This window comes from Ochotona curzoniae, unplaced genomic scaffold (genome assembly GCF_017591425.1).
Source record: "Ochotona curzoniae isolate NIBS_2020 unplaced genomic scaffold, NIBS_Ocur_1.0 contig_2692, whole genome shotgun sequence".
Classification (NCBI taxonomy): Eukaryota; Metazoa; Chordata; class Mammalia; order Lagomorpha; family Ochotonidae; genus Ochotona; species Ochotona curzoniae.
Genome location: NW_024465556.1, coordinates 18,062,795 through 18,076,775, shown reverse-complemented (window position 1 = coordinate 18,076,775; position 13,981 = coordinate 18,062,795). Strand labels below are relative to the sequence as shown.

The following is a 13,981-nucleotide window of genomic DNA, read 5'->3' as shown; positions in this document are numbered from 1 at the left end:
TGTGCTCACTTGGGGAGTGAATCATCGGACAGAAGATCTTTCTCTCTGTCTCTCTTCCTCTCTGTATATCTGACTTACCAATAAATAAATAAATCTTAAAAAAAAAAAAAAAGAAACTCTTCCATGATTCAATATCAAGTATTCCTTATTAAATTTACCCATCATTCTGCCATATTTGGTGTGTTCATGTTTAGATGCTCAGAAATGCACTCAGATAAAAACCACAAATTATGCAGAAAACATACTGATCAAACAGCAACATCTTGTGTGTCTTCTTGCCCAACTATACACACATTTTATTTCAAACCCATCAGTTATCTAGATGCAGGCAGCTTACATTCATTAAAAGTTTCTATAATTTCGCAGTTCAGATGAAATTCCAGTAGTGACAACTGACATATTTTAAGCCTCAGGTTTTTATTATTGCCATATTGTGTGATATACTCATCACCTCAATTTTCCCCCAAATGCATAAGGCTGAAGGGGGAAAAGACTATTTTTATTGCTAACACCTTCAAATTAATTTTTACAGGCTTCTGGTGACATCTAGTTCTGAATCTATAACTAAGGTTTATAGTCTTAACTGAAATCCATTTTCTTCTGCAAATGTCACCAAATCTTAAAAAATACACTTCTATACACTACTTTGCTTTTTCAAGTCAGGCATACATAAACAAGCAAGTAAGTTCTGGAATTTCTGTCACGGGGACATAAATTATACGGCTTTTATTAAAAAAAAAAAAAAACTGGGGATAGTGTTCAAGTGCCAAGTCTTAGACAAAGTAAAAGATATGCAAGTATTTCAGTGTTAGATTTACTGGTAAATATAAAAAGTATATCCTCTTGGGTCCGGCACGGTAGCCTCACAGCTAAAGTCCTCACCTTGTATGCACCAGGATCTCACATGGGTGCCGGTTCTAATCCCAGCAGTCACACTTGCCATCCAGCTCCCTGCTCGTGGCCTGGGAAAGTAGTGGAGAATGGCTGAAAGTCGTAGGACCTTGCGTCCACATGGGAGACCCAGAAGAGGTTCCTGCCTCCTGGCTTCAGATCAGCTCAGCTCTGGCTGTTGCGGCCACTTGGGCAGTGAATCAGCAGACAGAAGCTCTTCCTGTCTGTCTCTCCTTTCTGTATATTTGACTTTCGAATAAATAAATAAATCTTTTTTAAAAATGTTTACTTCGACAGAATGACGGAAACAGGGAAACAGGGTATGAGTGTGCAATTCCATGACCTGGCCCATTTCCAAAATGCCCACAACAGTCAAAGCCAAGTCAGAAGCTCAAGTTACTTGGGCCGTCATCTGCAGTCACCCAACTGCTATATTATAACCTGAACTGGAAGAAGAGGTCGGACTCCATGCCAGGCACATCGATATAGGATGCAGGCATCGCACACAGCACCTAACACACGCACTACACATCTTCCTGCAGATGTTTCTCCCTTGTATTTTCACCTCTATGATTTGTAGGCTTTGGAAGAGGTATATTCTTTTAACTTTTCTTTACTGTGGAAGAATTTTCTTTTTTTTTTTAAGATTTATTTATTTTTATTGCAAAGTCAGATATATGTAGAGAACAAGAGAGACAAAGAGGAAGATCTTCCATCTGTTGATTCATTCCCCAAGTGGCCACAATGGCGAGAACTGAGCTGATCCAAAGCCAGGAGGCAGGAGCCTCTTCAAGGTCTCCCACGTGGATGCTGGGTCCCAAGGATTTCTCTAGATTAGGGAAATTTTCCCTTATTATTTCATTGAATACACCTTTAACCCCAGCTTCTTTTTCTGCACCTTCTGGGACTCCCATAACTTTTATATTTAGCCTTTTAATAATGCCTTTCAGTTCTTGAATGCTTTTTTTAGATGACCCAGCTCTGTGTCTAGCTTTCTCATTGTTTCCTCCGGTGACCTGAAATATCTTCCAATTCTGAGATTCTTCCTTCTGCCTCATTCATTCCATTGTGAAGACTTTTCACCGAGTTTTTAATTTGCTCTACTGATTCCTTCATTTCTAATAATTTGCCTTGATTTTCAGTGTTGCTATTTCCTTAAATTCCTTGAACTCCTGTATTACGTGCTTCTCGTTGTTGATATAAGCTTTATAACAAGTTTTCTGAATTCTGTATCCCCCATTTTCTTGATGTCTTCCTCAGGTAACTGCGGTTGGCAAAGGCTTTTGCGCCAATGCAAGGGAGTCTTCAGTAATATTCATTGTGACTTTCTCTTCTTTTGCTCTTGGTCATTGAGCTTCTGATTAGCAGTCTTCTCTTTGGGGCAGGTTTCTAAGCTGTGTCATCCACAGGTCTACAGCTCAATTTTACTTATTGCAGTTGGTGCCGGTTCTTTTTTCGCAGTCACTTGTGCCACTCCCTCCAGCAGTTTTCAGGTCTGGGCTCTTGTGTTAGGCTTCCACCATGGATTCTGATGCCCCAGCTCCTGACTCAGCACTCTATCTCCAGTGATCCCGTGCTATGGCTGCACCATCGTCTCTACAACATTTCTCCCACTTCTGATTTGAGCAGTGCCCAGGGAGACACCCAGCACCCAGGGGGTGCTGATCTCACCAGAACCTGCAATTAGATCTGAGGGCCACCCAGACCTATTTTGACTTGTATTTTTTTTTTATCAGTATTATTTTCCCTATGGATCAGTGCAATTCACTGAGCTCAGTGAGTTTGCTTCCAGCACAGTGCATACACAACTCACTGTTGTCCTTGCGGTCTCAAAGCCTTTACCACACTGTACAAAACGGCACCTGATGTGCCACTACTAGAGTTCTCGCTCTGATGGCCATTTTGTCTGGGAGCAACCCAGACCTACTTTTGGTAGAACCTGTTGGATGCCACATCAGAAGAGAAATGAGTTTGCTCATCGCTTAGTACATGCACAGTCCTGTGCCAAAAACCTTTGCCTCCCTGCACAAAATGGTGTCCCACACAGCTGTGCTTGGGGGTCTGGACTGTGAAACCCACCCTGTTCCCTGCTGCTCTCTGCTCCTGGTCAAATCAAGCAAATCAGCAGGACAGGCAGTTCTTTGCCTGGGTTCACCTGCTGAGCTCCTGGTGAATTTCCCTTCCCATCCCTACGTGGATGCTGGTGGAGCTTCGGCCACAGGTGGAACTCAGGTCACTGCTCACTGACTGACACTGGAGGGTCTGATCTCTGCAACACCACACAATTGTCTCTGCTGCTTTCCCAGGTCCGTCAGTCTCCAGGTGCCACGCTGCCACTGGCCAGTCCTCTCCTATTTCCTGGAATGTGCCCCCTCTGCTTCACCCTGGGTAATGATTCTCTGTCTGTTTGAAAACGTCCTTACGCTATTCTGCCATCCTGATTCTCCACAATAATTAGCTGTTAAACCTTCATTTTTTATTATTAGGTAGTCTCATATACTTATCACAGCCTTTGCAAAAGGGAACAAACTCACAGATAGATTCCATTGTGCTTTTTGTTCCGTGTTTTAAAGATTTATTTATTTTTATTGAAAAGGCAGATCAGATTTACAGAGAGAAGGAGAGACAGAGACAAAAATCTCCCTGCAATGGCCAGAGCTAAGCAGATCTGAAGCCAGGAGCCAGAAACTTATTCCAGGTCTCCCACGTGGATATAGGGTCCCAAGGCTTTGTGCCATCCTTTACTGGTTTCCCAAACCATAAGCAGGGAATTAAAAGGGAAGTAGAGCAGCTGAGACATGAACTGGCACTCATATGGGATCCTGGAGCTTGCAAGTGAGGATTTAAGCAATAAAGGATTTTACCTATAAAGTGTCAGAACCCTTCATAACGTTATAAAGCAAAACACTTAGCCTTTTACCTTACATAAGCAACCTCAATTAACAATCTAAATTTAAAATATACCAATTTCTAGAACTCATCTTTATTTACACAATTTGGTTAAAATTATTAACAATGACAACTTTAAAATATATGCAACATCACTACTTAAACACTTTAAAATTTGCGTTATTTTACGGAAAAGGCAGAAACAGAGAAATAGAGACAACTCTCCCATCAGCTGTTTTATTTCCCAAATGCTCACAACAGCTAGGGCTGGACCAGGAAAACCTGCAGCCAAGAATCTCAGCCAGGTCAATCATATGGGTGATTGGGACCCAAGCATTTGAGTCATCAAGCTGCTGTCTCCCAGAACACCTGCCAAGAGGAAGCTGGAATAAAGAGGCACTATAACTGAGATGCAGTTTTTCCATGTAGCAGGCAGCTTTAACCACTAAGACAAGCACTTGTTCTACTTTAAGCCCCACTTTTTGGAGGAAACACTGTTCTTTCAACTATGCTTATGATCATTAAGACTTACCTAAGGCTTCTGTGCTATTATTAAAGATTTAAGCCTATCAGAAAACACACACATTTCTTTAATTATTATGGCTTTCGCTCATAAAATGGAGAATTTTAATTTCTAATTTTACTTTTTCTTTCCCAATTACCATTGCATTAAGTCCTTCACTCCTCCTCTGTGCTATCTGCCTAGCTCAGGAGAAGCCAAGGGAAACTTGTCTTACACACTGTTTCCCTCCCTTCTCCATCCCTATTTAAACACAATTCTTCCTTTTTTCCTAATTACATCATTGCTCATCTGGAAGTATTCATATGTTCCACACTGCCTGCATTCCTCACACCCACTGTTTCTCTTCAGTATGCTGGGGAAGGTTTCTTTTCAATGGCTTACTTCCTGCAACTAATTTTCAGTTCCTATATTTTGTTAAACTGAACTCATGAAAATGACTAATAAAAGTCTGCCTCTCTTTTAGGAAAAGATACATTTTTCTTATTCCAGGGAAAAACTAGCTTCATAAAGCTGAAATAAACATAAAAGGATATTCCACAAGAAATTAAACTTTTGGAAACCTAAAAACATAGATACCCGATATTTCTAAACCATGACAATACTGTATTCTAAAAGCAGGTCACCGCGTGGACAGCCTATGAACTTCCCAATATAAGAACTACATTAATTTGAAAATTAGCTACTCCCTGTAGTCCCTGTATCCCATACGGGCCCTAGCTCAAATCATGGCTGCTTCACTTCAGATCCTGCTTCCTGCTAATGGGCCTGAGAGAGCAGCAGAGGATGGCCCTAGCTCTTGGACCCCAACACACATCGAAGACCCAGAAGAAGCTCCTGGCTCCTGGCTTGTCCTGGCCCTAGCCCGACACCAAGCTTTGGGGAGTGAAACAATGGATACAAGATGTCTCACTCTCTTTCTCTCTCTGTAACTCTTTCAAATAAATAAAGTTAAAACCTTAAATAAATTCTAAAAAAAAAAAAAAGAAAAAAAACTATTCAGTCATTTCATTTCTCACAAAGAACAGATCACTCTAACACAAAAAACGTTACAGTAGCAATTTCTGGACCCAACCATACATTTTTTCACCTATAATATATCAGCAATTCAAGGAAAATTACATTTATTAAGTTTTATCACCTTTATATGTGCACCATAATTTATGCCAAATAAATCTTGGTGTACAAAGTATATTCTACTTTCAAACTTCAATAGCAGAAAATAATGATTATAGGTTTTACAATGAAAACAAACTATCATTTCAGAACTATACTATTACTGCTGTAGTTTATAGCCATGAGCAAACCTCTTAAAAAATAAATTATGCTGCATTCCTGCTTCCAAACAAAAGATGGACTCCAATGAAACTGTTGGAAATGTGTAGACAATGGAACGCAGGTCTGTCTGACATTGTGTGCACCAGAAATGACGGGGTACATTTAAATAACAGACTGATGGAATTATGATTCCTTGTGAAGGACTATACTACTGCAACAACATCGGGGAAATCTGTTGGGGGGGTGAGAGCTTGGGGGGCAATCCAGTCTATTTGAAATTATACCACAAAATTCAAAAATTCAAAATAAAAATATAACAAAAAACTTTAAAAAAATAAGTTATGCTCCATAAGGATCTTCCTTCATAAACTTGGCATAAGAAATGACATATATCACAGAAAAACATACCTAATATAAGCATATGTCAAAAAGTTCATGGAAAGGGGATCATTTTCGTGCAGAAAAAAAATTTTAATCCATTCCATAATATAAATATTTCCTGAATTTTCTAAAGTCTTCTCATATGTTTGCATTTTAATTTTTTGCACCAAATATACTTACCTTTTCATTCTTTTTTCAAAGTACTTTTTTTTTTAAAGATTTATTTTTATTATTTTTTTTATTGGAAAGGCGGATATACAGAGAGGAGAGACAGAGAGGAAGATCTTCCGTCCGATGATTCACTCCCTAAGTGAGCACAACGGCCGATACTATGCCGATTCGAAGCCAGGAGCCTCTTCCGGGTCTCCCAAGCAGGTGCAGGGTCCCAAAGCCTTGGGCCGTCCTCGACTGCCTTCCCAGGCCACAGGCAGGGTGCTGGATGGGAAGTGGGGCTGCCGGGATAGAACTGGCACCCATATGGGATCCTGGGCGTGCAAGGCGAGGACCTTAACCCCTGAGCCACCGCACCGGGCCCCAAAGTACTTTTTTGATTTGTTTGTTTAAAGGTTCATTTATTTTTATTGGAAAGTCAGATATACAGAGAGCAGGAGAGACAGAAAGGAAGATCTTCAATCCGATGATTCACTCCCCAAGTGGCCACAATGGCAAAAGCTGAGCTGATCCCAAGCCAGGAGCCAGGAGCTTCTTTCCAGGTCTCCAGCACAGGTGCAGGGTCCCATTCTCCACCTGACTGCTTTTGTCCTTGATAAAAACCAGTAATGCATGTATATATGTGCAACCTGGATGGGATGATGAGTTTTTGGATCAGGATCAACAGAAGTAGGAGCAACACTAGAGGAGACCCTGGATCCTTGGAAACCTCAGGAATGAGTGCATGAAAACTGGTATAGGAGAGGCACCCAGGAGCTGGCTATGCTTGTAACTGTTTTGTTCCTTAGCTGCATTCTTCCCCAGTTGCTGGAATGCAGCCTCCACCCATTGACCTATTCAGGAATAATACCGTGCAACAAGAAGAAAGTGTTCCCTGAAATTAGTTCTGTTAAACTACCTGGTGAAACTTAATGTGTACTGCAGATTTGCTTTGTGATAATGTTTTACTTAGCATTGTTCAAATATCCTGGCTTTGTGTAAAAAGCATAGTATAGAAACACATCACAATAACCTTTTGCGCTTTGGATTCATACTCCTTGGTTCCCTGTGTCCTTTTTCAATCAGCAGTGCTCCCATGTCCCAAGCCCTGAGACATCCCGGGGTCCACATATGTGGTTCCATCTCTAGACTTTGGGTACCATGCCAACACAAACTGTCTTTACACTGAAACCAGTGCATCTAGCATACAGAATATAAAATTAATTTTTAAAAGCTGACAAAGAAATGACAACTCTGTTAAGGAACAGGAACGAACTACAATAGACATTTCTCCAAACACACATAAATGGCTAACAGGCATGTGAAAAGATATTGACATCATTTGTCATTAGAAAAATACAAATAAAAACCACTATGGATGCAAGCATTGGGAGCTACGCTTTAAAAAGCATGGCTTGGGATATCTACATTACATACTGGAGTGTCATCAAGATTCGAGGCTCCAGCTCCCTGTTACTGCATAACCTAGATGACAGGTTGTGATCCCTACCATACACATGGGAGACCTGGACTGAGTTACCCAATTCTTACTTTCCATCTTGTCGTGCCTTAAACATGAGAACATCTAAAGAAATGAACCAGCAAATGGAAGATCTGTGTCTGTCATTTTCTCACAAAGCCTCTCTCTCAAAAATAAACTTTTTTGAAAACAAAAGCACAATGACACCACACTGTAAACTCACTAACAAGATTGTAATTTTTTAATGGAAAATCACAAGTTTGGCCAAAGGTGTGATTTGCTACATAAAGTATAAAACGATGCAGAAATTTCTGTGCATAACAGTACAGGTGATTCCTGAAAATGTTAAAACACAACTATCATACAACCTAGTAAATGCATTTTCTGTGTTTATCCAAGAGAAACGAAAACAGACCTCCACACAAAAGGTTACACATGAATATTTGTTAAGTGGTACTACATCAGAGGTGGAAATAGTGAGTGCTTAATAGGTAAGGGGTTTCTTAGAAAAATAACACACACGTTTTCAAGTAGAAACTGGTGACAAACACCCAAAACTGTGAATGCATTGGTGGTTAAAGAATTGGGTACTTAAAAATGTCTTTAAAAGATTAATTTTATGCTTAGGTAAGTATTATACTGATATTTTTAAAAACTGATCTTCCTTGGTCCAGAATTTAGGGTATACAAACAGAAAGAGATCATTCCTTATCATTCATGCTTCTTTATTGCTTTAATTTTTCCATGTACCAAATGGTATCAAATAGCTAAGTAAATAAGCATAAGCTGATTTCTCAGCTTGGCTAACAAAAAGTTACTAATGAAAGGCCAGCAGCATGCTACAGCAGATAAAACTGCCACCTGCAACATCAGCACCCTGTTTGAGTACTGATTCGAGTCTTGATGGCTCCACATCTTATCTGGCCCTCCGCAACCACCTTGGGAAAAGCAACAGAAGGCAGCCCAAGTGTTTGGGCCCCTGCCATCTACATGGACACTCTGTGGAAGTCCTGGCTCTAGCTTTACACTGGCTCAGTGCTAGCTGCTATAGCTATCTAGGGAATATACTAACAGAGGAAAAACCTTTAGCCCTTTCAAAATAATAAAAAAAAAAATCCTAAAAAATAAAACAAAAAAAATTATTTTTTCAATACTAGAGGGAAGGCCCAATGCAGCCTAGTAGCTAAAGTGATCATCTTGCACATGCTGGGATGGCATGTGGGTGCCAGTTCATGTCCTGGCAGTCCATTTCCCATCCAGCTCCCTGCTTGTGGCCTGGCAAAGTAGTTGAGGACATTCCAAAGCCTTGGGACCCTGCACCCATGTGGAAGGTCTGGAACAAGCTCCGGGCTCCTGGCTTCGGAACAGTTCAGCTCCAGCCACTGTAACTGCTTGGGGAGTGAATCAGCAGATGGAAGATCTGTCTCTCCTCCTCTCTATATATCTGACTTTCCAATAAAAATAAAATAAATCTTAAAAAAAAAATACTAGAGGGAAATAATGAAGATTTCTGGCCTTTAAATAATATCCTACAAATTCTTCCTATCCTCTGTAATCACCTTGCTTTCTTCTTCAATTTACGTTATGGTATCATTACAGAGTACACACACAACAGTTAAAACTTTGGGGGCCACTGCTACGGTATAATAAATAAAATCACCATCTGTGATGCCAATACACTATGTGGATGCTGGTTTACATCCCAGCTAATCCACTTTCAATCCAGCTCCCTGCTAATGTTCCTGGCAAAAGCACCAGAAGATGACCCAAGTGCCTGGACCCCTGTCAATTACATGGGAAACCCTGATGAAGCTCCTGGCTTCAATTTGGCACAACCCTGGCCATTGCAACCATTTGGGGAAAGCACCAGCAGATGGAAGATCTCTTATTTCTCTGCCTATCTCTCTCTGTGTAGCTCTTTAAAATAAATAGTTGATTTTTTTTTTTAAAAAAAAAGGGAATTTAACCGTTAAGCCAAATACTCTTCCTCCTTCTAAAGTATATCAAGAAAAGTAAGTGAGAATAATAGACACAAATAAAAGAATGCTTTCCCTGGGGCCGGCACTGTAGCACTGAGAATAAAGCCACTGCCTCCAATGCTGGCATGCCCCATATGGGCACAAGTGCGATTTCCAGTTTCTTGATTTCTGATCCAGCTCTCTGCTAATGCCTGGGAAAGGAATGGAAGATGGCCCACATGTTTGGGCCCCTTGTGCCCTGTAGAAGACCTGGGAAGGAGCCCTTCGCTCCTGGCTCCTGGCTCCTGGCTCCTGGCTTCAACCCAGCACAGGCCAGCTCTGGTTGTTGCCTCCATCCAGTGAGTGACTCAGAGATGGAAGACCTTTCTCTGTATTTCCCTTCCCTTTGTAACTCTTTTAAATAAATGAGTAAATCTTTAAAAACAAAAAATGCTTTCCTGATAAAATTATGGTGTATTGTTCAAAAATGACATTTGCTTATAACAGATTTAAATTCCTTATTTTTTTTGCAACTGAGGCGTTAATGGTAAATTCAGTCCTAACGTATTCAATTTCCTTTGACAGGTATATTCCATCCTATATATGGGAAGCGTTTAATACTCACTTATCAAGAAAATCTTTGTCCACTACAGCGGAGATGTCAAGAAGAGGATTGCCCATTCCAAAGAGAATATTCTCACTAAAAAACATAAAACAAAACACAAACTCAAGTTAGAAATAACTCTGAAAACAAGCTGATATGTAAAATATACAAAATATAAAAATAAATTCTTTCTTATTAGCCTGAAAATAAACCAAACATACTAATTTAATTAAACCACCAATTTCCTATTACAGGAAGGTAGCACGGGGTCAGTCCTGCAATGCAGTAGATTTTGTGGCTGCCTGTGATGCTGGGTCCCATTTCAGAGCATCAGTTCAAGCCCCAACTGCCCAAGTCCTGCTCTAGTTCCCTGCTAATACAAGTGGGAAGTCAAGTACTTGGACTACCACCACCCACGAAGGACAGCCAGAGTTCCTGTCTCCTGGCGTGTACTTGCTCCAGCCCCAACCACCAAGGTCACTTGAGGAGTAAACCAGCAGGTGAAAGATCTCTTCCTATCTCCCGTCTCTCCCTCTGTCACTCTGCCTTACAAATAAACCTAAAACAATAATAATAAAGGTAGAACAAAGTCATTTAGGAAAAAAAAAAAGTGATGACTTTTAGAGAGAATGATGTAATATGTAATAAAGAAAGCTGGCCAGGTAATTTTTTTCATAGTAGTCTATAATGAAGGATTAAAAATTATTCATTTCAGTGTTCCTTTTTTAGAAAAATACTGTTAATCTACTGACTCAGTAAACATGTTAGATAATTCTTTTTAGCTAATAAGACAGTCTACCACTCAGAGTAATTAGAAAATTCACACCAGATCCTGCAAGAATCCAAACAAGCACATCACTCAAGCAGTGAATGGCTATGACCAGGCCTCAGCAGTAAAATATCAGAATCCTTGTAAGTATCAATCATTTAAAAGACTGATAAAGTTCCTTTCCATAACTGATCACAGTATGACTGAAGACCAAGGAGAAGACAGAACCTACCATAAGTGGTGCCTTAAAAAGAAGCCCAACTGGTGGTAAGAATGAACCAGTAACCAATACTCAGTCAGTCTCAATGGGAGGCAAGCCAGTTAGCCTTGTCTCTCATCATTTTAATACATATTTAATACTTATTTCCATCATTATGCCTCACTGCAAAATCTTTGTTGATTTTAACACTCCTCCTTTGACAAGCCTGGGGAAAAAAAGGAATCAAACTATTGAATCTGTCTCCTGGAAAAAGTAAAACTGCACAGAAATATGTACATAAACATTTATAACACACTCATTTGCATTTCCAGTAGCAAAACACTGGCTCACCAAGTGAATATATAACATGAACATGTACATCCATATATGAAGCACCATTCAGCAATAAAATGAAACAGACTATAATCTAACAGTTTACATGAATTTCAAAGCCATTGTTCTGAATGAAGAGGGGAAGAAATCCTTGGGCTACAAACAATACGACTCCGTTTACTAACACTCTCAAACTGACAAAATCAGAGTGACAGATCAATAGACATCAGAGGATTAGCATATCTGCGGGGGTAATTTTTTTTCTTCATTTTTATTATTATTATTATTATCATTTTATGATACAGTTCCATAGGCCCTGGGATTCACAATTTTTGAGATGACCAAACAGTTTGAGTACCCTGCTTATGGCAATAGTTGCACAAATCTGGAAATGATTTTTAATATGTAATTATATATATATCATCACTATCTAAATTAAGAAGAGGGTATATAAAAACATGAACATGCAATAGAGTTTACAGTAAACTTAACAGTACTGTGCCAATTTCCTGGTTTTGGCAATCATCAAGGGAAGCCAAGCAAGCTGTAGAACTCTATTATTTCTGCAGCTTCTTGTGAGCCATGCAATATTTCAAAAGGAATAAAAGGATTTAAAAATAGATATAAAAATGTCTAAAACCAATTAGGATGACATCATTGAGAAAGGCAGAGTATGGACTTGCAAAATCCTCTCTTCCTTAAAAACACAAAGAACAAAGCAAAAGTCATACATCAATCAACCTGTTCAGACTTTAAATATTCACCAAAGATTTGCAATAATCTCAGAAGCACTTATTCATAAAAGACAGCTGAGAGACACTCAAAGCAAGGAATTGGAGACAAGATAATTGATAGCTCCAATGGACAAGTGCTGGACAGCCGGTCAATCTCCATGCAGATTATCTGTGATAACAGATTCTTCCGGGGTACAGACAAGTTTGTGGCTGTTTTTCAAAACTCTACTTCAGCAAAATGTGCAGAAAACAGAGGCTAGAGAAACTCATGTGATTTCAGATACGATGACAGAAGAGGCACCAGAAAACCCTCCCCAAACAATGAGTGGAATCAATCATCGGCAGGGCCTGCATTCTCTTCCCCTGGCTAGTGGATGAAAAAGATAAATGTTGCTGAAAGAAACTCACAATTGGACACACATTCATAAAACACAAAGAAGTCACAAAAAGCAGAGGGCTGACCATGCTGGATGAGTACACGAATGTGCACATCTGAAGAGCAGCCGTTCCCTGTCCTCAGATGAATGAGGTCATGCTGAGAGTCCCTCTGCAGACATCTGACACGACATGCAGTTTGATAAATGCACTTGTGTACATCATTATATTTTTAGAAAGTCTACTGAAAGTATCAATGAGGTTTTAATAGTATTTTTATGCTGTACTCCTCACTTTATATAAATAAATCATCAGAAATTGGTAATACAAAATAAAGGAAAGAGTGTAAGCATGGACGAATCTCATTAACAGCAGCGCATTTGAACTTGCCCTGTTCCCCTTCACCTTTTCCCAGCTCCAGCTTAGCCTGGAAAAGCAACAGCACTCAAACACACTGAAGTCCTCCAGCCCAGCAGCCCCTGGAGAGAACAGAGCAGTTAGAGCTCTTTCAAAGCTCTACTTTCAGAACATTACGAGTATTTCAGTGGACTGGCAATTCCCTGAAAAACCCACTCCCAAGGCTTCCTGTGATTTGACCTGATTCAGAGCCTGCTCAGTGCTAACAGCCTTTTCCCCAAGGGTATTTGTCAAAAACAACCAGCTGCAATTGTTTAACATCTCAGCTGCCTGAAACAGTTGGAGCAAACATTCTAACCTAAAAAAGCATAAAAAGGAAAAATGGGGGAATGCAATGCCCACAGTTAGTTTTGAAAGTTCTGTTTAAACTTCAAAATCAAGTCTGAGGCCAAGGGCGTATGCCCAGGGCAGTGTGAAAGCTCAAGAAAGATGTGAGAAGGCCCTAAGCAATTCCTCTGACTGTGAAACTCTGCTAGCAAGCATAGAGAAGACTATTAGGAGTGGTAAGTAAGCCTAGCTGAGAGTGCAGGATATGTCCCAACAGGCAGAGAGAAGCCTCTCAGAAAAAAAATAAGGCAACAAAAGCAAGTACTAGCAAGAATGCCGAGAAACTGGAATCTTCATGCATTGATGATGGGAATATAAAATGATGCAGCCACTTGGGGAAAGTTTGGCGATTGCTCATATGACCCAATACCTCACTTCTAGGAAAAACGAAAACATACGGCAACACAAAAACTTACCCATGTATTTTACTGATAACAGTCACAAAGTGAAAATACCAAATATCTATGGGTAAACAAACATTAGTACACAATTAAATATTATTGAGTCACAAGAACAGGTGAAATACTGATATATGCTACCACCTAACTTTGAAAACATACTCAATGGAAAAAAAGTCTGATATAAAAGGCCAAATATCATACATTTCTAATAATTAAATACCTAGGAGAGGCAAGTTTGTAGAGATACAAACTGGATTAGTGGCTGCTGAGGGACA

At 39.9% G+C, this 13,981-nt stretch overlaps 1 protein-coding gene across 5 annotated transcripts in view; it reads right to left on the bottom strand.

Moving 5' to 3' along the window:
* The window catches only part of ADK (adenosine kinase), a 440,503-nt gene that overhangs the window by 390,785 nt on the left and 35,737 nt on the right, over positions 1-13,981 (bottom strand). For 4 of the 5 annotated variants that reach the window (XM_040975998.1, XM_040975994.1, XM_040975995.1 and 1 more), the window contains exon 2: positions 10,173-10,247. In XM_040975998.1, the coding sequence (XP_040831932.1) occupies positions 10,173-10,247 (75 nt within the window). Of the gene's footprint in view, positions 1-10,172; positions 10,248-11,152; positions 11,245-13,981 lie in introns of those variants that run through there. The other variant, XM_040975996.1, reaches the window with a different exon arrangement.